General features: G+C 56.1%; 1 protein-coding gene across 1 annotated transcript in view; it reads right to left on the minus strand.

The window, feature by feature from the left end:
- Positions 1–24742, minus strand: part of LOC140386475 (amyloid beta precursor like protein 2-like) — a 144226-nt gene that overhangs the window by 79987 nt on the left and 39497 nt on the right. The window contains exons 4-5 of the mRNA XM_072468848.1: positions 21148–21260; positions 9723–9934 (exon numbers count right to left, since the gene is read on the minus strand). Coding sequence (XP_072324949.1) covers positions 9723–9934; positions 21148–21260 — 325 coding nt within the window. The remainder of the gene's footprint in view (positions 1–9722; positions 9935–21147; positions 21261–24742) is intronic.

Here is a 24742-nt window from a genome sequence, read left to right on the forward strand (position 1 = left end):
TTGTTGAAGTTTTCCACCTGCCACTCATCAGGGCAAACACAAGAATCTCAAATGTCAAACTCCCACAACAATTTATGCCACAGGAATAAAACAAAAAGGTGCCATTTGGCACTTGTCAATTCTGATTGGCTGAGATGTCACCACGGAGAAAGCAACGGGGAACGATGGGCTTCCCATGCTCCCGGGTAATTCAAAGAAGGGGGAAGGCTTGAGCGTATTCCTTTTGTTTGCAGACAGCGGGTCCCTGTGTCTGAATATACGTCACTTCGAGAAGGTATAAATGGACTACATTACAAGCTCGACTTGTGTCGTTTAAATTGATCGTTAGTGCAGCTATTTGCACACTCAGGGTGGAACAAAACATCTGTTGTTGGATGTAATTCGATGAAGGGGGCAACACCTGTTGAACAATCCAGAGTGCGCTCATCGCTACTGTTACGAAGATGTGCCATCTAAAATATAAATGAATAATGCGATCGACTGGGCACCTTCTGAAAAGGACACCAGTCAAAAGCACCTCCCACGCTGCACTAGTGAAGGGACGCCCGCTGATTTACGTAAACGCAGAGTCGGGTTGTGGGGGGTGGGGGAACCCCAACCTTCACTAAAACTGGCAAACCTTAAATTCCCTGACCTACTTATGGGGTACCATTCAGCAGGGGTGCTGATAGATTATGTGGGACCCCTGCCCAAAACCAAAGTGGGGTCGGGGGATTGGGTGGTCCACCAGTACGTCCTCCCTGTTAATGGAGATTCCCAGAGGTCATGCTCCCTGAGAATCATTCCTGTCCAGGTATTGGTGGAGAGGTTACTCCAGCTCTTCACTCAATATAGAGAACCATTTCAATAAGGGATCCAATGCAGTACAAAACGTGCAGAGTTGCAGAGTACTCCGGGTATAACCCAATTAAAATCTTCAACCCAACCACCCACAGTCACGGGGAGGGGGGGGGTTACACCGGGACCGTTAGGCCCTCAAGACCAGCCTGCCGTGTACCTCCACGACTGGGGCAAATAGAATCATGGTATTCCTACAGTGCAGAAGGGCATTCGACCCAACGAGTCAGGCACTGACCCTCTGAAAGAGCATCCTACCTCGGCCCACTCCCCCACCCTATCCCCGTAACGCATCTAACCTGCGCATCCCTTGACATTCAGGGGCAATTTAGCGTGGCCAGTCCACCTGCCCTGCGCATCTTTGGACTGTGGGAGGAAACCGGAGCACCCGGAGGAAACCCACGCAGACACGGGGAGAAGGTGCAAACTCCACACAGACAGTCACCAGAGGCTGGATTTAAACCCGGGTGCCTGGCTCTGTGAGGCAGCAGTGCCTAACCACTGAGCCACTGAGCTGCCCTGGACACAGATCTCTCCTGTTTTCCCCCCAGGGATTACCCAATGAGTCCACCTCGGAGGCTTCAACCTCTTTAAATTTGTTTATGGACCCGAGGTAAGAGGCCCTTTGAAACTAGTCGAGGCCACGCTCTAAGAGCAAAGCTACAAATCTCCATTTGTTTTGTTTTTAATTTTTTTAAATATAAAAATGTGTCCAATTCTTTATTTTCCAATTAAGGGGCAATTTGACGTGGCCAATCTACCTAACCTGCACATTTTTAGGTTGTGGGGGTGAGACCTACGCAGACACGGGGAAATGTGCAAACTCCACACAGACAGTGACCCAGGACTGGGATCGAACCTGGGACCTCGGCGCCGTGAGGCAGCAGTGCTAACCACTGCGCCACCATGCCACCCACAATAAATCTTCTAATTCAGATTACATAGCATTGCTTTTACAGAGACACCGAGTGTATTTACCTCTCGCAGAGAGAAGTCACGTGATCCAGCACATGGGTTTTTAAATTTTGCTGGAAGTGTTTATAAATGTTTTTATTGATTTTCGTATTTTTATGATACACTGTCCAGCAATCACTGAAAGGTTAATGATTGCGTATTTACAGAGCTCCTTCGGAGAAACAAGCAGAGACACACAAGACAGAAAGAGAAAATATACATATTCAAACAAAGAACCTTATGACTATTTATATGCCTGCCCCCCCCCCAATGGCTACGGATCCCATCTGGCCATTCTGCCCTGGTTGGGCTCCCAATGTTGGCCCGGATGTTATTGCCCAGCTTGCTGATGTTGTCCCGGTTTCTCCCTCTTGCCCTCAGGCCCGTCCTCCAAGGCTATGCCGCCTGTATCCTGTGGTCCCCCCGGTGGGTTTTCTGCCCCCTTCTCCCTCTTGTTCCCCCCCCCCCCCCTCCCCTCTACCAAATTCCAACAGGTCAGACAGCCAGTTTGCAGCTTTGGGTGATGCTGCCGATCGCCAGCCGAGTAGGATTCTTTGGCGGCCGATTAGGGAGGCAAAGGCTAGGGTGTCAGCCCCCCTCCCCATGAAGAGACCTGGCTGGCCTGAGACCCCAAAGGCAGCCACTCTCGGGCATGGCTCCACCCTCACCCCCACAATCTTGGACATCGCCTCAAAAAAGGCTGTCCAGAACCACACAGGTCCGGGCGCAGGTTCAGAACATGTGGGTGTGGTTGGCCGGGCCTCACTGACATCGTTCACATTTGTCCTCCACCTCCGGGAAGAACCTACATACCTGAATGGTGCGCTCTGTGCCCCACCTTTAGCTGCATTAGAATCAGCCCTGCGTCGTGGAGGTGGAGTTCGCCCTGTGCAGGGCTTCCCCCCCCCCACCCCACTTCTATGTCTAGTTCTTCTTCCCATTTTTCTCTCCTCTTATCCAGGGGGCAGTGGACCTCCTCCACCAGCCGTCTGTACTGGACCCCGCAGTTCCCTTTCCCCAAGTCGCCCGCATCCAAACGTTCCTGTATCAGAGAGTATCTCGGTGTCCGTGGGTACATCGGGGTTTCCCTATGACGGAAGTTTTTGATCTGTTTGTATCTTAATTTGTTCCCTTTGTGCAGCTGGAACCATGTCGCCAGTTTGTCATCCGTGTACATGTCGCCAGTTTGTCATCCGTGTACATGTCGCCAGTTTGTCATCCGTGTACATGTCACCAGTTTGTCATCCGTGTACATGTCGCCAGTTTGTCATCCGTGTACATGTCGCCAGTTTGTCATCCGTGTACATGTCACCAGTTTGTCATCCGTGTACATGTCGCCAGTTTGTCATCCGTGTACATGTCACCAGTTTGTCATCCGTGTACATGTCGCCAGTTTGTCATCCGTGTACATGTCGCCAGTTTTTCATCCGTGTACATGTCGCTAACCGTCAGTGGCCCCTCGTCCTGTCTCCACCTTTTGAAGGTGGCGTCCATTATTGCCGACGTGAACCTGTGGTTGTTACATTTGGGGGCCATGGTGGACATTTTGGTTAGGCCAGACTGTTGCCTCGATTGGGACCATGTTTGGAACGTGGCTACTACCACTGGGCTTTTTGAATGTTTGGTTTGTAGGGATGGGAATGTTGTCGTGATTAGTGTTCGGAAGGACGTCCCTATGCAGGAACTCGCCACCATCCTCACCCACTCTGCTCCCGGTTCCTTCACCTACCCCCTCACTCTTTCTGCTGTGGCCGCCCAGTTGTAGAACTGTAGGTTTGGGAGGGCCAGGCCCCCCATACTTCTTCTTCTTTGTAGCACCCCTTTTCGAATCCTTGGATTCTGCGCCCTACTCTCTGGATACCTCTCCAGCCTTTCGCCATTCTGAGGGCGATCGCCAGTGCCTCAATTGCCAGGGCGAACAGCAGTGGGGACAGTGGGCATCCCTGCCTTGTGCCTCTGTGCAGCCAGGAGTGTCAAGAACTGGCGGTGTTTATACATATGCTCGCCATGGGAACGCTGTACAGTAGTTTCACCCAGGAAGTGAACCCTGGCCCGAGCCCAAGCCGCTCCAGTACCTCTCTGAGGTACTTCCATGTGACTCGGTCGAAGGCCTTTTCTCCGTCCAGGGAAATGATCACTTTGAGTATCGGTGATATTGAGGCTTGTGCTAGTGTTGGTGGCAGAGGTTTTTGTGGAGGTCCGTCGGGAATCCATCTAGCCCTGGCGACTTCCCTGTCTGCATGGAGTTGATACTCTCCATAACTTCCCCACCACCCCCTGCTCCTGCGGGATCAACTATATTTCCCTTGTGGGTGAGTCCTTGCACTCCGGGGTCTGTTTGGGGACCCTCCAAAGTGGCTGCATGCGGTGCCTCTGTGTTCCTTGTCACCACGGGCAATCTTTCTCAGCCAGCCTAGAGACCTTCCCCCTTCGTCCCTTTGTTTTCCCTTCAGATCTGCTTCTTCCCCCTCTTGCTCCTATTGTTGTCCCCCTCCCCCGTTTTGCCCCCACCCGTTGGTCAAACTCACCCCCCCACCCCACCCCCGTTGCCAGGTGCTCTCTGCCCGACAGGTGATACGCAGCAGCCCCCCCCAACCTCACTCGTACCCCCTGGTGCTAGCTTTCCTGATATTGTGGTGGTGCCCCCCCCCCCCCTCCCCCTCCTGGGGTCAGCCTAAGCCGACCTTCTCCCGCTATATGTCTGCTCCCCCTTCCTCCTCCTCACCCTCTCCTGCGCCCTGCTGCTCTCCCCCTCCGCCTTTCTGAGCCTTCGGTCTCACATTCAAACCGAGGCAGTGCAGTCCCACACAAATAGTCTTCCAGAGTCCTGATCCGCCAGGGTGTCGGTTCACCGCTGGCTCTGCTGCTGCCTTTCCAACTTGTGTTTATGGACAAAATTGTCCACGCCCATTGATGTGGCGAACTCACGCTCCCAGAGCTTGGCTGGGTACAGCATTCCGAATTTCACCCCGTTTTTGCACAGAGTTGCTTTGGTTCCATTGAATTCCGCCCGGCGCTTGGCCAGTTCCGACCCAATGTCCTGATAAATCCTGATCGGGTGTCCCTCCCAGTTGCAGGACCTTGTCTGCCTGGCCCAGTTCAGGATTCTTTCCCTGTCTTGGTACCGGTGTAATTTTACAATTATGGTCCTTGGCTCTTTCCGCAGCCCTGGGCTTCAGCTGGAGTAACCTGTGAGCTCTGTTTATTTCTGATGGCTTGGGGAAGCTGTCTCTCCCCACCAGGTTACCCTGCATCTGGGCCACTCATTCCGTGGGGTTCCTGCCCTCGGCTCCCTCCGGCAGGTCCTGGCACCGCGATCGGTTCTCCTGATCTTCGATCTTTCTCTTTGCCATCCCTTGAGTAGCCGCCCACCTTGCCACCTCCGTTTCCAGTGAAGCGATTCGGTCGCTCTGGTCCATTGAAGCCTTCTCCAGCTCCCTTATGGTTGCCCTTGAGTTTCCAGCTGCCTCTCCACCTTTTCCAAGGCCGTCTGCATGGTGACCAGTGCCTCCACGAACCCCATCTTGACCGTAGCCCCTTTAATGGCCTCCTTGAGTTCCTGGAGTTCTTTCCTAAGGAATTCCTTCCATCTTCTCGCCAGGTTGGGGGAGCTCAGTGCGTGGCCTGGTGGTCCCCCTCAGTGGGGTGTGGCTGGGGTTTTGTAGCCCCGCGTGTTTGACGTCTCCTCGGTTCACCTCTCCAGGCCTTTGCTGCCTTTTCCTTCTTTTCGTCCCATGGAGCTGCTCGGCATGGATATTCTTGACGTTGTTCGAAGAGGGTGTTTCTTCCCGACTCTAGCGGGCTATTTTGAGTTCAAGGTGCCTAACCCAAATTCTCAGAAGGAGAGCCATCCTTTTAAATTAATTTTAAAAAAAATAATCTTTATTATCACAATTAGGCTTACATTAACACTGCAATGAAGTTACTGTGAAAAGCCCCGAGTCGCCACATTCCGGCGCCCGTTCGGGGACACAGAGGGAGAATTCAGAGGGCGAGACTCTCCACTCACGTGCCGGTTGGGGGAATCGTCTGGGCCGCCAAAATTTCCCGGGACGCCGGTCCGACACCCTCCCGCGATTCTCCCAAGCGGCGGGAATGGCCCTCCGGGTTTCGCGAGCCGCAGGCCGGAGAATCGCCGGACACCCAAAATGGCGATTTTCCAGCATCCCCGCTATTCTCAGGCCCGGATGGGCCGAGCGGCCAGGCCAAAACGGCGGGTTCCCCCCGGCGCCGTCCACACCTGGTCGCTGCCGTCGGGAACAGCGTGGGAACGCTGGGGGGGGGGGCGGCCTGCGGGGACGGGTGGGGGGGGGGGTGGATCCTGCACCGGGGGGTACCTCAAATGTGGGGTGGCCCGCGATCGGTGCCCACCGATCGTCGGGCTGTCCTCTCTGAAGGAGGACCTCCTTCCTTCCGCGGCCCCGCAAGATCCGTCCGCCATCTTCTTGCGGGGCGGACTCGGAGAGGACGGCAACCACGCATGCGCGGGTGACGGCAGTTATGCGGCGCCGGCCGCGTCATGTATGCGGCGCCGCCTTTACGCAGCGACAAGCGTGTAGATGACGCGGCCCCGATCCTAGCCCATTATTGGGCCCTGAATCGGTCGGGATAGGGGCCGTTTCGTGCCGTCGTGAACCTCAACGGCGTGGGCGGTTCGGCGCGGGAGTGGAGAATCCCGCCCAGAATGTCCAAATTACCTAACAGCACATCTTTTGGGACTTGTGGGAAGAAACCGGAGCACCCGGAGGAAACCCACGCAGACACGGGGAGAACGTGCAGACTCCGCACAGACAGTGACCCAAGCTGGGAATCGAACCTGGGACCTTGGTGCTGTGAGGCAACAGTGCTAACCACTGTGCTATCAAGTCGCCAGTCGTGTGTCCACTCAGCACATCCTCGTCACCTCTCTCATTAAAGCCGAGTTGTTTGTGATTTGAAAAACCACAAGAAGATCTTACTGCTGCAAACCAAGAGTTCTTAAGAGAATTCTGAATCAAAGAAATATACAAAATAGAAGCAGAAGTAGACTATTTGGCCCCTCAAGCCTGCTCTCCATTCATTATGATCATGGCTTATCATCCAACTCAGTAACCTGTTCCTGCCTTCCACCCATATCCTTTGAACCCTTTCATCCTAAGTGCGACATCTAACTGCTTCTTGAAAACATATTATGCTTTGGCCTCAACTGCTTCCCATGGTCATGAATTCCACAGACCATCCTCTTTCTGGGTGAAGAAATTTCTCATTTTTCTCCTAAATGATCTACCCCGAGGGACTGGTTTAGCACAGTGGGCTAAATAGCTGGCTTGTAATGCAGAACAAGGCCAGCAGCGTGGGTTCAATTCCCGTACCGGCCTCCCTGAACAGGCGCCGGAATGTGGCGATTTAGGGGCTTTTCACAGTAACTTCATTGAAGCCTACTTGTGACAATAAGCGATTATTATTATATCCCCAGACTGTGACCCCTGGTTCTGGACACACCCCACAATGTGCTGATTATTATCTTTTTAATCCTCTTTTGTTGGATTCTTCATTTATCCCACTCTTAGGAGCTATCACTGACATTTGCCTCCTTATATGTTTTTTACTTTCAACTTAATACTCTCATTAACTTCCTTAGTTAGACATGGTTGGTTTATCCCTCTCTTAGATATTTCCTCTTTACTGAGATATATTTTTGCTGAGTCATGAAATACCTCCTTAAATGTCTGCTACTGTTTGTTTACTCTTTCCTTATAATATACCCACCCAGTCCACTTCAGCCCTCTCCTCATTTCATTGTAATTCCCTTCATTTAAGTTCAACAAAGTTATTTCCGACCTAAATTTCTCATTTTCAAACTGAATATTAAATTCAGCATGTTATGATCACTACTTCCTAGAGGGTCTTTTCATGTGAGGTCAATTGTTAGGTGAATTGGACATTCTGAATTCTCCCTCTGTGTACCCGGAATGTGGCGACTAGGGGCTTTTCACGTAACTTCATTGCAATGTTAATGTAAGCCTACTTGCGACAAAAGATGATTATTATTAATATAACATCCGAGAATCCCTGCCAGAAGCCCCTCAATCGTGGACATGCCCAAAACATGTGGACGTGATTCGCGGGGCCCTCCGCGCACTGCCCACACCCATCCTCCATCCCTGCAAAGAACCTGCTCATCCCCGCCACCGTCATGTGGGCCCTGTGCACCATTTTAAACTGGATGAGGCTTAACCTCGCACACAACGAGGATGCATTCACCCTCTGCAAGGCTTCAGCCCATGTCCCAGCCCCCACCTCCTCTCCCAACTCCTCCTCCCACTTGCACTTAACATCCTCCACCTGGGCACCCTCCCACTCCATCACATCCTTGCAAATATCCGAAACCTTCCCCTCCCCTATTTCGTCTTCCGACAGAAACTAATCTTGCAACACCGGAGGCGGCAGCCCCGGGAAGGACGGCATCTCTCTCCTCACAAAATCCCAAACCTGCAGGTACCTAAATCCATTCCCCTTGGGCAACTTAAACAATTGTTCCAACTCGTCCGGCCCCACAAATCCGCTCCCTATAAACAGGTCCCTAAAGTACTCAATCCCCGGCTGCAGGCACCCCCGGAACCTCGTATCCAGTCTCTCCAGCACGATCCTTTGGTTGTCACAAATCAATGCTCACATCAACATCTCCTCCAACCTCCGAGGGGGTGTCAAGAGCTGCCTCCACTGCCCCCACACCCTCAAAGCTGACACCACCACTAGGTGCGCAGAGTTCCCCCCACCCAGGCCCGGGGGGGCCTTCCTCTTCCACGCAAACCCCAAGATCAACCAATTCACCTTTCTGAAAAACAACGGGGACAAAGATGGGGAAGCTCTGAAACACGAACAGAAACCTAGGCAGCATTTTGATTGCCTGCATCCGCTCTGCCAACGGCAAAACATCCCACCTCCTAAAATCCGCCTTCATTCCCTTCACCAATCGAGCCAAATTCCAGCTGTGCAGCTGGTCCCAGTTCCGTGCCACCTGGATACCGAGGTGTCTAAAGCTTGTCCCCACCACCCAAAATGGCAACTCCCCATACCTCCGTTCCTGCCCCCTAACATTGATGAGGAACACCTCAGTCTTTCCCAAATTCAATTTATATCCCGAATACCTCAAACTACCCCAAATCCCCATTTTCCCCCCAATACACCCCAATGGGTCCGAAATATATAACAGATCAACTGCATACAACAAAATCCTGTGCTGATAACCCCGCTCAATCCCTCAATGTCATAGCCAGTGGCTCTATCTCCAAGACAAAAAGCAGCGGGAAGAACGGGCACCCCATCTCGTCCCACGGTGTAACCCAAAGTGCCCTGAACTCACTCGATTTGTCTGCACACTCGCCACCGGCGCCTTGTACAGAAACCCGGACCCAATCCACACAGCCCTGCCCGAACCTAAACCTCCCTAACACCTCGAAATAACACGCCCACCCCACCCGATCAATAGCCTTCTCCGCGTCCATCGCCACCACTACCTCAACCTCCTGCCCCCACAAAGGCATTATAATCACGTTCAATTGCTTTGTGCATTAAAAATATAAAACCCTTTAGGATTGCCTTTTTGCCATTTTTAATCATCCTTATTTTCCTTTGTACAGCGGTCCCCCTCGAGGTTGCTCCACCAGTCGATAAGATCAAGATCATGGTTGATATATGCTGATTCCCCATCTACGCCCCCCCCCCCCCCATATCTTTTGATTCCCTTGTCCAACAAGAACCTAGCTACTTTCACCTTGAGAATATGTTTGGGTTCCTCTCAGGTGCCCGTAACTGATATCCGAGTTAGGACGTACAAAAGTGACCACCCGACTCTCTGGCCGACGAACTCCCCCGATCTAGCTGAACCTCAACTGCCAAGGCGAAATAAGAGATTTCACTTCTCTCCCACTTCCCCCAGTGCTTCGTACCTGTCCTCGGGTCTGCTGTCCTGCTCGTTCTCTTCCACCTTCGTTTCCTCCTCCGTCTCCTCCTCCTCAGCCACTGGCACTATCTCATCCTCCAACCTCACAGCCTGGAAGCGGGAGGGGCAGCAGACGTACTCCACGCCCCGGAACCTGTCAAGCCCGCAGGGCAGTAACATCCCGTAACTGTGCAGGTCCAGGGTCTCAGCTGTGCAGGCCTGAGTAACGGAGGGTTAAAGGTCAGCGTTAGGGTCAGACACCAAGCAACAACCCCCACCCAGTGCGTTTCTCAGACACGAACTCCAGGAAAGATTCAGGCTCAAATCCCACAGGGAGCCAGGCCATAGGGTGCCATGACCTGGGAGCGAGAGATGGGAATAAACCCGGGATCAGGATCGAGGATGGGGGGGGAATGAACCCGGAATAAAGGGGAGCTCTTGACCCGGGATCGAGGGGCAGCCTAGACCAGGGATCGAGGGGGGTGTCTAGACCCAGGATCGAGGGGCAGTCTAGACCCAGGATCGAGGGGGGTGTCTAGACCCAGGATCGAGGGGGAGTCTAGACCCGGGATCGAGGGGCAGTCTAGACCCAGGATCGAGGGGGGTGTCTAGACCCAGGATCGAGGGGGAGTCTGGACCCGGGAACGAGGAGGGGGGGGGGTCTGGACACGGGTTCGAGGAGGGAGTGAGGGGGGGTCTGGACCCGGGAACGAGGAGGATTCTAGACCCGGGATCGAGGGAGATTCTAGACCCAGACCCAGGATCGAGGGGCAATCTAGACCCGGGATTGAGGGGGGAGTCTAGACCCGGGTTCGAGGAGGGAGGGGGGGGGAAGAGTCTGGACCCGGGAACGAGGAGGATTCTAGACCCGGGATCGAGGGAGATTCTAGACCCAGGATCGAGGAGGATTCTAGACACAGGATCGAGGGGGATTCTAGACCCGGGATCGAGGGGGGTAGTCTAGACTCGAGATCGAGGGGGTAGTCTAGACTCGGGATCGAGGGGGTAGTCTAGACTCGGGATCGAGGGGGTGTCAAAAACGGGTTCGAGGGGCAGTCCAGATCCAGGATCGAGGGGCAGTCTAGAGTTGGGATCGAGTGGGTGTCAAAACACAGGTACAAGGGGAAGCCTCGACCCGGAATCGGAGGGGAATCTGGACCCGGGATCGAGGGGGAGTCTAGACTCGGGATCGAGGGGGAGTCTAGATTCGGGCTCGAGGGGGAGTCTAGATACGGGATCGAGGGGAAGCCTCGACCCGGAATCAAAGGGGAATCTAGACCCGGGATCGAGGGGGAGTCTAGACCCGGGATCGAGGGGGAGTCTAGACCCGAGATCGAGGGGGAATCTAGACCCGGGATCGAGGGGGAGTCTAGACCCGGGATCGAGGGGGAGTCTAGACCCGGGATCGAGGGGGAGTCTAGATTCGGGCTCGAGGGGGAGTCTAGATACGGGATCGAGGGGAAGCCTCGACCCGGAATCAAAGGGGAATCTAGACCCGGGATCGAGGGGGAGTCTAGACCCGGGATCGAGGGGGAGTCTAGACCCGAGATCGAGGGGGAATCTAGACCCGGGATCGAGGGGGAGTCTAGACCCGGGATCGAGGGGGAGTCTAGACCCGGGATCGAGGGGGAGTCTAGATACGGGATCGAGGGGGAGTCTAGACACGGGATCGAGGGGGAGTCTAGACTCGGGATCGAGGGGGAGTCTAGATTCAGGATCGAGGGGGAGTCTAGATACGGGATCGAGGGGGAGTCTAGATACGGGATCGAGGGGGAGTCTAGATACGGGATCGAGGGGGAGTCTAGATACGGGATCGAGGGGGAGTCTAGATACGGGATCGAGGGGGAGTCTAGACCCGAGATCGAGGGGGAGTCTAGATACGGGATCGAGGGGGAGTCTAGATACGGGATCGAGGGGGAGTCTAGATACGGGATCAAGTGGGTGTCAAAACACAGGTTCGAGGGGCAGCCTAGACCCGGGATCGAGAGGGAGTCTAGATACGGGATCGAGGGGGAGTCTAGATACGGGATCGAGGGGGAGTCTAGATACGGGATCGAGGGGGAGTCTAGATACGGGATCGAGGGGGAGTCTAGATACGGGATCGAGGGGGAGTCTAGATACGGGATCGAGGGGGAGTCTAGATACGGGATCGAGGGGGAGTCTAGACACGGGATCGAGGGGGAGTCTAGACACGGGATCGAGGGGGAGTCTAGATACGGGATCGAGGGGGAGTCTAGATACAGGATCGAGTGGGTGTCAAAACACAGGTTCGAGGGGCAGCCTAGACCCGGGATCGAGGGGGAGTCTAGATACGGGATCGAGGGGGAGTCTAGACACGGGATCGAGGGGGAGTCTAGACACGGGATCGAGGGGGAGTCTAGACTCGGGATCGAGGGGGAGTCTAGATTCAGGATAGAGGGGGAGTCTAGATACGGGATCGAGGGGGAGTCTAGATACGGGATCGAGGGGGAGTCTAGACCCGAGATCGAGGGGGAGTCTAGATACGGGATCGAGGGGGAGTCTAGATACGGGATCGAGGGGGAGTCTAGATACGGGATCAAGTGGGTGTCAAAACACAGGTTCGAGGGGCAGCCTAGACCCGGGATCGAGAGGGAGTCTAGACTCGGGATCGAGGGGGAGTCTAGACTCGGGATCGAGGGGGAGTCTAGACTCGGGATCGAGGGGGTAGTCTAGACTTGGGATCGAGGGGGTGTCAAAAACGGGTTCGAGGGGCAGTCTAGACTCGGGATCGAGAGGGAGTCTAGACTCGGGATCGAGGGGGAGTCTAGACTCGGGATCGAGAGGGAGTCTAGACTCGGGATCGAGGGGGTAGTCTAGACCCGGGATCGAGGGGGAGTCTAGACCCGGGATCGAGGGGGAGTCTAGATACGGGATCGAGGGGGAGTCTAGATACGGGATCGAGGGGGAGTCTAGATACGGGATCGAGGGGGAGTCTAGATACGGGATCGAGGGGGAGTCTAGATACGGGATCGAGGGGGAGTCTAGATACGGGATCGAGGGGGAGTCTAGATACGGGATCGAGGGGGAGTCTAGATACGGGATCGAGGGGGAGTCTAGACCCGAGATCGAGGGGGAGTCTAGATACGGGATCGAGGGGGAGTCTAGATACGGGATCGAGGGGGAGTCTAGACCCGGGATCGAGGGGGAGTCTAGATACGGGATCGAGGGGGAGTCTAGATACGGGATCGAGGGGGAGTCTAGATACGGGATCGAGGGGGAGTCTAGATACGGGATCGAGGGGGAGTCTAGATACGGGATCGAGGGGGAGTCTAGATACGGGATCGAGGGGGAATCTAGACCCGGGATCGAGGGGGAGCCTAGACCCGGGATCGAGGGGGAGTCTAGATACGGGATCGAGGGGGAGTCTAGATACGGGATCGAGGGGGAGTCTAGATATGGGATCGAGGGGGTGTCAAAACACAGGTTCGAGGGGCAGCCTAGACCCGGGATCGAGGGGGAGTCTAGATACGGGATCGAGGGGGAGTCTAGATACGGGATCGAGGGGGAGTCTAGATACGGGATCGAGGGGGAGTCTAGACCCGAGATCGAGGGGGAGTCTAGATACGGGATCGAGGGGGAGTCTAGATACGGGATCGAGGGGGAGTCTAGACACGGGATCGAGGGGGAGTCTAGACTCGGGATCGAGGGGGAGTCTAGATTCAGGATCGAGGGGGAGTCTAGATACGGGATCGAGGGGGAGTCTAGATACGGGATCGAGGGGGAGTCTAGATACGGGATCGAGGGGGAGTCTAGACCCGAGATCGAGGGGGAGTCTAGATACGGGATCGAGGGGGAGTCTAGATACGGGATCGAGGGGGAGTCTAGACCCGAGATCGAGGGGGAGTCTAGATACGGGATCGAGGGGGAGTCTAGATACGGGATCGAGGGGGAGTCTAGATACGGGATCAAGTGGGTGTCAAAACACAGGTTCGAGGGGCAGCCTAGACCCGGGATCGAGAGGGAGTCTAGATACGGGATCGAGGGGGAGTCTAGATACGGGATCGAGGGGGAGTCTAGATACGGGATCGAGGGGGAGTCTAGATACGGGATCGAGGGGGAGTCTAGATACGGGATCGAGGGGGAGTCTAGATACGGGATCGAGGGGGAGTCTAGATACGGGATCGAGGGGGAGTCTAGACACGGGATCGAGGGGGAGTCTAGACACGGGATCGAGGGGGAGTCTAGATACGGGATCGAGGGGGAGTCTAGATACAGGATCGAGTGGGTGTCAAAACACAGGTTCGAGGGGCAGCCTAGACCCGGGATCGAGGGGGAGTCTAGATACGGGATCGAGGGGGAGTCTAGACACGGGATCGAGGGGGAGTCTAGACACGGGATCGAGGGGGAGTCTAGACTCGGGATCGAGGGGGAGTCTAGATTCAGGATAGAGGGGGAGTCTAGATACGGGATCGAGGGGGAGTCTAGATACGGGATCGAGGGGGAGTCTAGACCCGAGATCAAGGGGGAGTCTAGATACGGGATCGAGGGGGAGTCTAGATACGGGATCGAGGGGGAGTCTAGATACGGGATCAAGTGGGTGTCAAAACACAGGTTCGAGGGGCAGCCTAGACCCGGGATCGAGAGGGAGTCTAGACTCGGGATCGAGGGGGAGTCTAGACTCGGGATCGAGGGGGAGTCTAGACTCGGGATCGAGGGGGTAGTCTAGACTCGGGATCGAGGGCGTGTCAAAAACGGGTTCGAGGGGCAGTCTAGAGTTGGGATCGAGTGGGTGTCAAAACACAGGTACAAGGGGAAGCCTCGACCCGGAATCGGAGGGGAATCTAGACCCGGGATCGAGGGGGAGTCTAGACCCGGGATCGAGGGGGAGTCTAGACCCGAGATCGAGGGGGAATCTAGACCCGGGATCGAGGGGGAGTCTAGACCCGGGATCGAGGGGGAGTCTAGACCCGGGATCGAGGGGGAGTCTAGATACGGGATCGAGGGGGAGTCTAGATACGGGATCGAGGGGGAGTCTAGATACGGGATCGAGGGGGAGTCTAGATACGGGATCGAGGGGGAGTCTAGATACGGGATCGAGGGGGAGTCTAGACCCGAGATCGAGGGGGAATCTAGACCCGGGATCGAGGGGGAGCCTAGACCCGGGATCGAGGGGGAGTCTAGATACGGGATCGAGGGGGAGTCTAGATACGGGATCGAGGGGGAGTCTAGATACGGGATCGAGGGGGAGTCTAGATACGGGATCGAGGGGGAGTCTAGACCCGGGATCGAGGGGGAGTCAAGACTCGGGATCGAGGGGGAGTCTAGATACGGGATCGAGGGGGAGTCTAGATACGGGATCGAGGGGGAGTATAGACCCGGGATCGAGGGGGAGTCAAGACTCGGGATCGAGGGGGAGTCTAGATATGGGATCGAGGGGGAGTCTAGATACGGGATCGAGGGGGAGTCTAGATACGGGATCGAGGGGGAGTATAGACCCGGGATCGAGGGGGAGTCAAGACTCGGGATCGAGGGGGAGTCTAGATATGGGATCGAGGGGGAGTCTATATACGGGATCGAGGGGGAGTATAGACCCGGGATCGAGGGGGGAGTCTAGACCCGGGATCGAGGGGGAGTCAAGACTCGGGATCGAGGGGGAGTCTAGATACGGGATTGAGTGGAAGTCTATATACGGGATCGAGGGGGAGTCTAGACCCGGGATCGAGGGGGAGTCTAGATACGGGATCGAGGGGGAGTCTAGATACGGGATCGAGGGGGGGTCTAGACCCGAGATCGAGGGGGAATCTAGATACGGGATCGAGGGGGAGTCTAGACCCGAGATCGAGGGGGAATCTAGATACGGGATCGAGGGGGTGTCTAGACCCGAGATCGAGGGGGAATCTAGATACGGGATCGAGGGGGAGTCTAGATATGGGATCGAGGGGGAGTCTAGATACGGGATCGAGGGGGAGTCTAGATACGGGATCGAGGGGGGGTCTAGACCCGAGATCGAGGGGGAATCTAGATACGGGATCGAGGGGGAGTCTAGACCCGAGATCGAGGGGGAATCTAGATACGGGATCGAGGGGGGTCTAGACCCGAGATCGAGGGGGAATCTAGATACGGGATCGAGGGGGAGTCTAGATACGGGATCGAGGGGGAGTCTAGATACGGGATCGAGTGGGTGTCAAAACACAGGTTCGAGGGGCAGCCTAGACCCGGGATCGAGGGGGAGTCTAGATACGGGATCGAGGTGGAGTCTATATACGGGATCGAGGGGGAGTCTAGATACGGGATCGAGGGGGAGTATAGACCCGGGATCGAGGGGGGAGTCTAGACCCGGGATCGAGGGGGAGTCAAGACTCGGGATCGAGGGGGAGTCTAGATACGGGATTGAGTGGAAGTCTATATACGGGATCGAGGGGGAGTCTAGACCCGGGATCGAGGGGGAGTCTAGATACGGGATCGAGGGGGAGTCTAGATACGGGATCGAGGGGGGGTCTAGACCCGAGATCGAGGGGGAATCTAGATACGGGATCGAGGGGGAGTCTAGACCCGAGATCGAGGGGGAATCTAGATACGGGATCGAGGGGGGGTCTAGACCCGAGATCGAGGGGGAATCTAGATACGGGATCGAGGGGGAGTCTAGATATGGGATCGAGGGGGAGTCTAGATACGGGATCGAGGGGGAGTCTAGATACGGGATCGAGGGGGGGTCTAGACCCGAGATCGAGGGGGAATCTAGATACGGGATCGAGGGGGAGTCTAGACCCGAGATCGAGGGGGAATCTAGATACGGGATCGAGGGGGGTCTAGACCCGAGATCGAGGGGGAATCTAGATACGGGATCGAGGGGGAGTCTAGATACGGGATCGAGGGGGAGTCTAGATACGGGATCGAGTGGGTGTCAAAACACAGGTTCGAGGGGCAGCCTAGACCCGGGATCGAGGGGGAGTCTAGATACGGGATCGAGGTGGAGTCTAGATACGGGTTCGAGGGGGAGTATAGACCCGGGATCAAGGGGGAGTCAAGACTCGGGATCAAGGGGGAGTCTATATACGGGATCGAGGGGGAGTCTATATACGGGATCGAGGGGGAGTCTAGATACGGGATCGAGGGGGGAGTCTAGACCCGGGATCGAGAGGCAATCTAGACCCGGGATCGAGGGGCAATCTAGACCCGGGATCGAGGGGCAATCTAGACCCGGGATCGAGGGGCAATCTAGACCCGGGATCGAGGGGCAATCTAGACCCGGGATCGAGGGGGAGTGTAGACCCGGGATCGAGGGGGAGTGTAGACCCGGGATCGAGGGGGAGTGTAGACCCGGGATCGAGGGGGAGACTAGACTCGGGATCGAGGGGGAGACTAGATACGGGATCGAGGGGGAGTATAGACCAGCCATCGAGGGGGAGTCTAGACTCGGGATCGAGGGGGTGTCAGAACCCAGGTTCGAGTTGCAGCCTAGACCCGGGATCAAGTGGGAGTCTAGACCCGGGATCGAGGGGGAGTCTAGACCCGGGATCGAGGGGGAGTCTTGACCCGGGATCAAGGGGGAGTCTAGACCCGGGATAGAGGGGGAGTCTAGACCCGGGATCGAGGGGGAGTCTAGACCCGGGATCAAGGGGGAGTCTAGACCCGGGATCGAGGGGGAGTCTAGACCTGGGATCGAGGGGGAGTCTAGACCCGGGATCAAGGGGGAGTCTAGACCCGGGATCGAGGGGGAGTCTAGACCCCGGATCGAGGGGGAGTCTAGACCCGGGATCGAGGGGGAGTCTAGACCCGGGATCGAGGGGGAGTCTAGACCCGGGATCGAGGGGGAGTCTAGATTCGGGATCGAGGGGGAGACTAGATACGGGATCAAGGGGGAGTATAGACCGGCCATCGAGGGGGAGTCTAGACTCGGGATCGAGGGGGAGTCTAGACCCGGGATCGAGGGGTAGTCTAGACCCGGGATCGAGGGGGAGTCTAGACCCGGGATCGAGGGGGAGTCTAGACCCGGGATCGGGGGGGGAGTCTAGACTCGGGATCGAGGAGGAGTCTGGACCCGGTTTCGAGGGGGGGTCTGGACTCGGGATCGAGAGGGAGTCTGGACTCGGGATTGAGGGGGAGTCTAGTCTCGGGATCGAGGGGGAGTATAGACCCGGGATCGAGGGGGAGTCAAGACTCGGGATCGAGGGGGAGTCTAGATACGGGATCGAGGGGGAGTCTAGATACGGGATCGAGGGGGAGTATAGGCCCGCCATCGAGGGGGAGACTAGACTCGGTATTGAGGGGGAGTCTATAGTCGGGATCGAGAGGGAGTCTAGACCCGGGATCGAGGGGGGAGTCTAGACCCGGGATCGAGGGGCAATCTAGACCCGGGATCGAGGGGCAATCTCGACCCGGGATCGAGGGGCAATCTAGACCCGGGATCGAGTGGGTGTCTAGATACGGGATCGAGGGGGAGTCTAGACCCGGGATCGAGGGGGAGTCTAGACCCGGGATCGAGGGGGGAGTCTAGACCCGGGATCGAGGGGGAGTCTAGATACGGGATCGAGGGGGAGTGTAGACCCGGGATCGAGGGGGAGACTAGACTCGGGATCGAGGGAGAGACTAGATACGGGATCGAGGGTGAGTATAGACCAGCCATCGAGGGCGAGTCTAGACTCGGGATCGAGGGGGTGTCAAAACCCAGGTTCGAGTTGCAGCCTAGACTCGGGATCGAGGGGGAGTCTAGACCTTGAGGGGCTGTCTAGACCCGGGATCAAGGAGTGTCTAGACCCGGGATCGAGGGGGAGTCTAGACCCGGGATCAAGGGGGAGTCTAGACCCGGGATCAAGGGGGAGTCTAGACCCGGGATCGAGGGGGAGTCTAGACCCGGGATGAAGGGGGAGTCTAGAACCGGGATCGAGGGGGAGTCTAGACCCGGGATCGAGGGGGAGTCTAGACCCGGGATCGAGGGGGAGTCTAGACCCGGGATCGAGCGGGAGTCTAGGCCCGGGATCGAGGGGGAGTCGAGATTCGGGATCGAGGGGGAGACTAGATACGGGATCGAGGGGGAGTATAGACCGGCCATCGAGGGGGAGTCTAGACTCGGGATCGAGGGGGAGTCTAGACCCGGGATCGGGGGGGAGTCTAGATACGGGATCGAGGGGGGAGTCTAGACCCGGGATCGAGGGGGAGTCTAGATACGGGATCGAGGGGGAGTGTAGACCCGGCATCGAGGGGGGACTAGACTCGGGATCGAGGGGGAGACTAGATACGGGATCGAGGGGGAGACTAGACCAGCCATCGAGGGGGAGTCTAGACTCGGGATCGAGGGGGTGTCAAAACCCAGGTTCGAGTTGCAGCCTAGACTCGGGATCGAGGGGGAGTCTAGACCTTGAGGGGCAGTCTAGACCCGGGATCAAGGGGGAGTCTAGACCCGGGATAGAGGGGGAGTCTAGACCCGGGATCGAGGGGGAGTCTAGACCCGGGATCGAGGGGAGTCTAGACCCGGGATCGAGGGGGAGTCTAGACCCGGGATCGAGGGGGAGTCTAGACCCAGGATCAGGGGGGAGTCTAGACTCGGGATCGAGGAGGAGTCTGGACCCAGTTTCGAGGGAGGGTCTGGACTCGGGATCGAGGGGGAGTCTGGACTCGGGATCGAGGGGACGTCTGGACTCGGGATCGAGGGGGAGTCTGGACTCGGGATTGAGGGGGAGTCTAGTCTCGGGATCGAGGGGGAGTCTAGACTCGGGTTCGAGGGGGAGTCTAGACTCGGGTTCGAGGGGGAGTCTAGACTCGGGTTCAAGGGGGAGTCTAGACTCGGGTTCGAGGGGGATTCTCTTCCCTGTACCGAAAGGGGAATAGATCCAGGACCGAGAGGGCGCCTAGAAAATTGGCCAGTAAGTGAGGGGTTGACCTGCGAGTGATTGGTCAGTGAGTGATTGGTCAGTGAGGGATTGTTCAGTGAGGGATTGATCAGTGAGAATTTATCATGCGATTGGTCAGTGAGGGATTGGTCAGTGAGAAATTGGTCAGTGAGAATTGATCATGCGATTGGTCAGTGAGGGATTGGTCAGTGAGAAATTGGTCAGTGAGGGATTGGTCAATGAGGGATTGGTCATGGGATTGGACAGTGAGGGATTGGTCAAACCAGGATTGGTCAGTCTGGGATTGGTCAGTGAGGGATTGGTCAGTCCGGGATTGGTCAGTGAGGGATTGGTCAGTCTGGAATTGGTCAGTCTGGGATTGGTCAGTCTGGGATTGGTCAGTCTGGGATTGGTCAGTGAGGGATTGGTCAGTGACGGATTGGTCAGTTAGAGATTGGTCAGCGAGGGATTGGTCAGTGAGTGATTGGTTAGTTCGGGATTGGTCAGTCCGGAATTGGTCAGTGAGGGATTGGTCAGTCTGGGATTGGTCAGTCTGGGATTGGTCAGTCCGGGATTGGTCAGTCTGGGATTGGTCAGTCTGGGATTGGTCAGTCTGGGATTGGTCAGTCCGGGATTGGTCAGTCTGGGATTGGTCAGTCTGGGATTGGTCAGTGAGGGATTGGTCAGTCCGGGATTGGTCAGTCCGGGATTGGTCAGTCTGGGATTGGTCAGTCTGGGATTGGTCAGTGAGGGATTGGTCAGTGAGGGATTGGTCAGTGAGGGATTGGTCAGTCCGGGATTGGTCAGTGAGGGATTGGTCAGTGAGGGATTGGTCAGTGAGAGCTTGGTCAGTGACGGATTGGTCAGTGAGGGATTGGTCAGTGAGGGATTGGTCAGTGAGGGATTGGTCATTGACGGATTGGTCAGTGATGGATTGGTCAGTGACGGATTGGTCAGTGAGAGATTGGTCAGTGAGAGATTGGTCAGTGAGAGATTGGTCAGTGAGAGATTGGTCAGTGAGGGATTGGTCAGTGAGGGATTTGTCAGTGAGGGATTGGTCAGTCTGGGATTGGTCGGTGAGGGATTGGTCATGGGATTGGTCAGTGAGGGTTTGGTCAGTCCGGGACTGGTCAGTCCAGGATTGGTCAGTCCTGGATTGGTCAGTCCAGGATTGGTCAGTCCGGGATTGGTCAGTCCGGGTTTGGTCAGTCCGGGATTGGTCAGTCCGGGATTGGTCAGTCCGGGATTGGTCAGTTCGGGATTGGTCTGTCCGGGATTGGTCAGTCCGGGATTGGTCAGTCCGGGATTGGTCTGTCCGGGATTGGTCAGTCCGGGATTGGTCAGTCTGGGATTGGTCAGTCTGGGATTGGTAAGTGAGGGATTGGTCAATGAGGGATTGATTAGTCTGGGATTGGGCAGTGAGGGAGTGGTCAGTGAGGGATTGGTCAGTGAGGGATTGGTCAGTGAGGGATTGGTCAGTGAGGGATTGGTCAGTGAGGGATTGGTCAGTTGGGATTGGTCAGTGAGGGATTGGTCAGTGAGGGATTGGTCAGTTGGGATTGGTCAGTTGGGATTGGTCAGTGAGGGATTGGTCAGTGAGTGATTGGTCAGTGTTGGATTGGTCAGTATGGCATTACTCACCTCCTTGGCGTGACTGTGCCAGTAAATGTGACTTTCGCACATATCCATCTTCTCTTGGTGCAGGAACTTGCAGCGATCTGGGACCAGTAAGGCCTCGCTAACAAACTCCCCCACTGACAGCCGCAGCGGAGAGGGAAGAAGCGACAGGGGGAGCAAGACAGAGCCGGGAAGAGAGAGGGAGAGAGCAAAGAGGGGAGAGAGAGGGAGAGAAAAGGAAAGAGGGAGTGCGAGAACGGAAGGGAGAGGAGTGGAGGAGGGAGCGGGAGGGAGCGAGAAAAGCAAAGATAAAGTGGGAGAAGAGGACGTACATAAAGAAGGAGTGAGAGAACATGGGGGTGGGAGAGAGAGAGAGAGAGAAAAGGAAGGAGAGAGAGAAAATGAGGGTGTTGGGAGAAGGAGAGGTAAAGAGAGGAAGCAAAGGAAAGTGGAAATGGGAGGGAAAGTGGGAGGGAGAGGGACAGGGGAGAGAAAGGGAGGGAGAAGGAGGGAGAGGAATGGGGAGAGAGGGAGAGGCAGTGAGAGAGACAGAAAGAGAGACAGACAGAAAGAGGGGACAAGAGAGAACAGGGAGGGGAGAGAAAGAAAGAGAGAGAGAACGAGAGAGTGAGCGAGATAGAGTGCGAGAGGGAGCAAGAGAGAGAGGGAGAAAGAGACAAAGGGGGAGAGAGAGTGTGTAAAAGTAAGAGGGAATGAGAGAGAAGTGGGATAGTGAGTGAGTTTGAGCAGGGAGGAGAGACGTACATGGAGAAATCGAGAGGGAGAAGGGAAGGAGAGACAGGGAGGGAGGGAAGGGCAGAGAGAGAGGGAGGAGAACAAGAGTGGGAGCAAGAGTTAGAAAGGGGCAGGCAGAGAAAGAAGGAGGGAGAGAGAGATCGAGCGGAAGTGAGAGGGAGGAGAGAAGGAGGGGAAGACAGAGAGAGAAAGGGATAGACAGTGAGGAAGAGGAGAGAGATCAGGGAAGAGAGGGAGGAGGGGAAGATGGAGAGAAAATAGAGCAGGAGATGAAAGTGAGTGAGGGAGACAAAAAGAGGAGAAGGTGAGGTAGAGATATGCACCGGAAGGGAGAGAGAGTAACAGGGAGGGAGAGAGAGAATATTTTCAATTGTAAATCGGAGATACAGCAGCCATATTTATAATAACAGACACACACTGACTCTCACTGGGGTACGGGTTCCACACACACTGACTTTTACTGGGGTACGGGTTCCACAGACACTGACTCTCACTGGAGTACATGTTCCACACACACTGACTCTCACTGGGGTACGGGTTCCACACACACTGACACTCATTGGGGTACAGGTTCCACACACACTGACTCTCACTGGGGTACGGGTTCCACACACACTGACTCTCACTGGGGTCTGGGTTCCACACACACTAACTCTCACTGGGGTAGGGGTTCCACACACACTGACACTCACTGGGGTACGGGTTCCTCATACAGACTCTCACTGGGGTACAGGTTCCACACACACTGACCCTCACTGGGGTACGGGTTCCACACACACTGACTCTCACTGGGGTACAGGTTCCAAACGCACTGACTCTCACTGGAGTACAGGTTCCACACACACTGACTCTCACTGGGGTACAGGTTCCACACACACTGACTCTCACTGGAGTACAGGTTCCACACACACTGACTCTCACTGGGGTACGGGTTCCTCATAGAGACTCTCACTGGGGTACGGGTTCCACACACACTGACACTCACTGGGGTACAGGTTCCACACACACTGACCCTCACTGGGGTACGGGTTCCACACACACTGACTCTCACTGGGGTACGGGTCCCACACACACTGACTCTCACTGGGGTACAGGTTCCACACACAGTGACTCTCACTGGGGTACGGGTTCCACACACACTGACACTCATTGGGGTACAGGTTCCACACACACTGACTCTCACTGGGGTACGGGTTCCACACACACTGACTCTCACTGGGGTACGGGTTCCACACACACTGACTCTCACTGGGGTACGGGTTCCACACACACTAACTCTCACTGGGGTAGGGGTTCCACACACACTGACACTCACTGGGGTACGGGTTCCTCATACAGACTCTCACTGGGGTACAGGTTCCACACACACTGACCCTCACTGGGGTACGGGTTCCACACACACTGACTCTCACTGGGGTACAGGTTCCAAACGCACTGACTCTCACTGGGGTACGGGTTCCACACACACTGACTCTCACTGGGGTACGGGTTCCACACACACTAACTCTCACTGGGGTAGGGGTTCCACACACACTGACACTCACTGGGGTACGGGTTCCTCATACAGACTCTCACTGGGGTACAGGTTCCACACACACTGACCCTCACTGGGGTACGGGTTCCACACACACTGACTCTCACTGGGGTACAGGTTCCAAATGCACTGACTCTCACTGGAGTACAGGTTCCACACACACTGACTCTCACTGGGGTACGGGTTCCACACACACTGACTCTCACTGGGGTACAGGTTCCACACACACTGACCCTCACTGGGGTACGGGTTCCACACACACTGACTCTCACTGGGGTACAGGTTCCAAATGCACTGACTCTCACTGGAGTACAGGTTCCACACACACTGACTCTCACTGGGGTACGGGTTCCTCATGGAGACTCTCACTGGGGTACGGGTTCCACACTCACTGACACTCACTGGGGTACAGGCTCCACACACACTGACTCTCACAGGGGTACAGGTTCCACACACACTGACTCTCACTGGGGTACAGGTTCCACACACACTGACCCTCACTGGGGTACGGGTTCCACACACACTGACTCTCACTGGGGTACAGGTTCCACACACACTGACCCTCACTGGGGTACGGGTTCCACACACACTGACTCTCACTGGGGTACAGGTTCCAAATGCACTGACTCTCACTGGAGTACAGGTTCCACACACACTGACTCTCACTGGGGTACGGGTTCCTCATAGAGACTCTCACTGGGGTACGGGTTCCACACTCACTGACACTCACTGGGGTACAGGTTCCACACACACTGACCCTCACTGGGGTACGGGTTCCACACACACTGACTCTCACTGGGGTACGGGTCCCACACACACTGACTCTCACTGGGGTACAGGTTCCACACACAGTGACTCTCACTGGGGTACGGGTTCCACACACACTGACTCTCATTGGGGTACGGGTTCCACACACACTGACTCTCACTGGGGTACAGGTTCCACACACAGTGACTCTCACTGGGGTACGGGTTCCACACACACTGACTCTCATTGGGGTACGGGTTCCACACACACTGACTCTCACTGGGGTACGGGTCCCACACACACTGGGTGGGATTCTCCATTGGTCGATGCCGAAATTGGGACGGCGATCAGGCGGAGAATAGCTTCCGATCCCAAAATCGCGCCAGGCACCAGTTTGGCATTTACATATCATTAGTTGGCACACCCGCGACTCTCCGCCTTCGATGGGCCGAGTTACCGATGGTGCAGTCCACGTGTGCTTTTAAAAACCGTGAACCTGGAGTGGTGGTTCTGAGAGAGGAGGCAGGATATGGAGAGGAATGACAGATGACTGCCGTGCTGGCTGGGGTGGGAGGGCGCTTC

Source organism: Scyliorhinus torazame, chromosome 12 (genome assembly GCF_047496885.1).
Source record: "Scyliorhinus torazame isolate Kashiwa2021f chromosome 12, sScyTor2.1, whole genome shotgun sequence".
NCBI classification, from domain to species: Eukaryota; Metazoa; Chordata; class Chondrichthyes; order Carcharhiniformes; family Scyliorhinidae; genus Scyliorhinus; species Scyliorhinus torazame.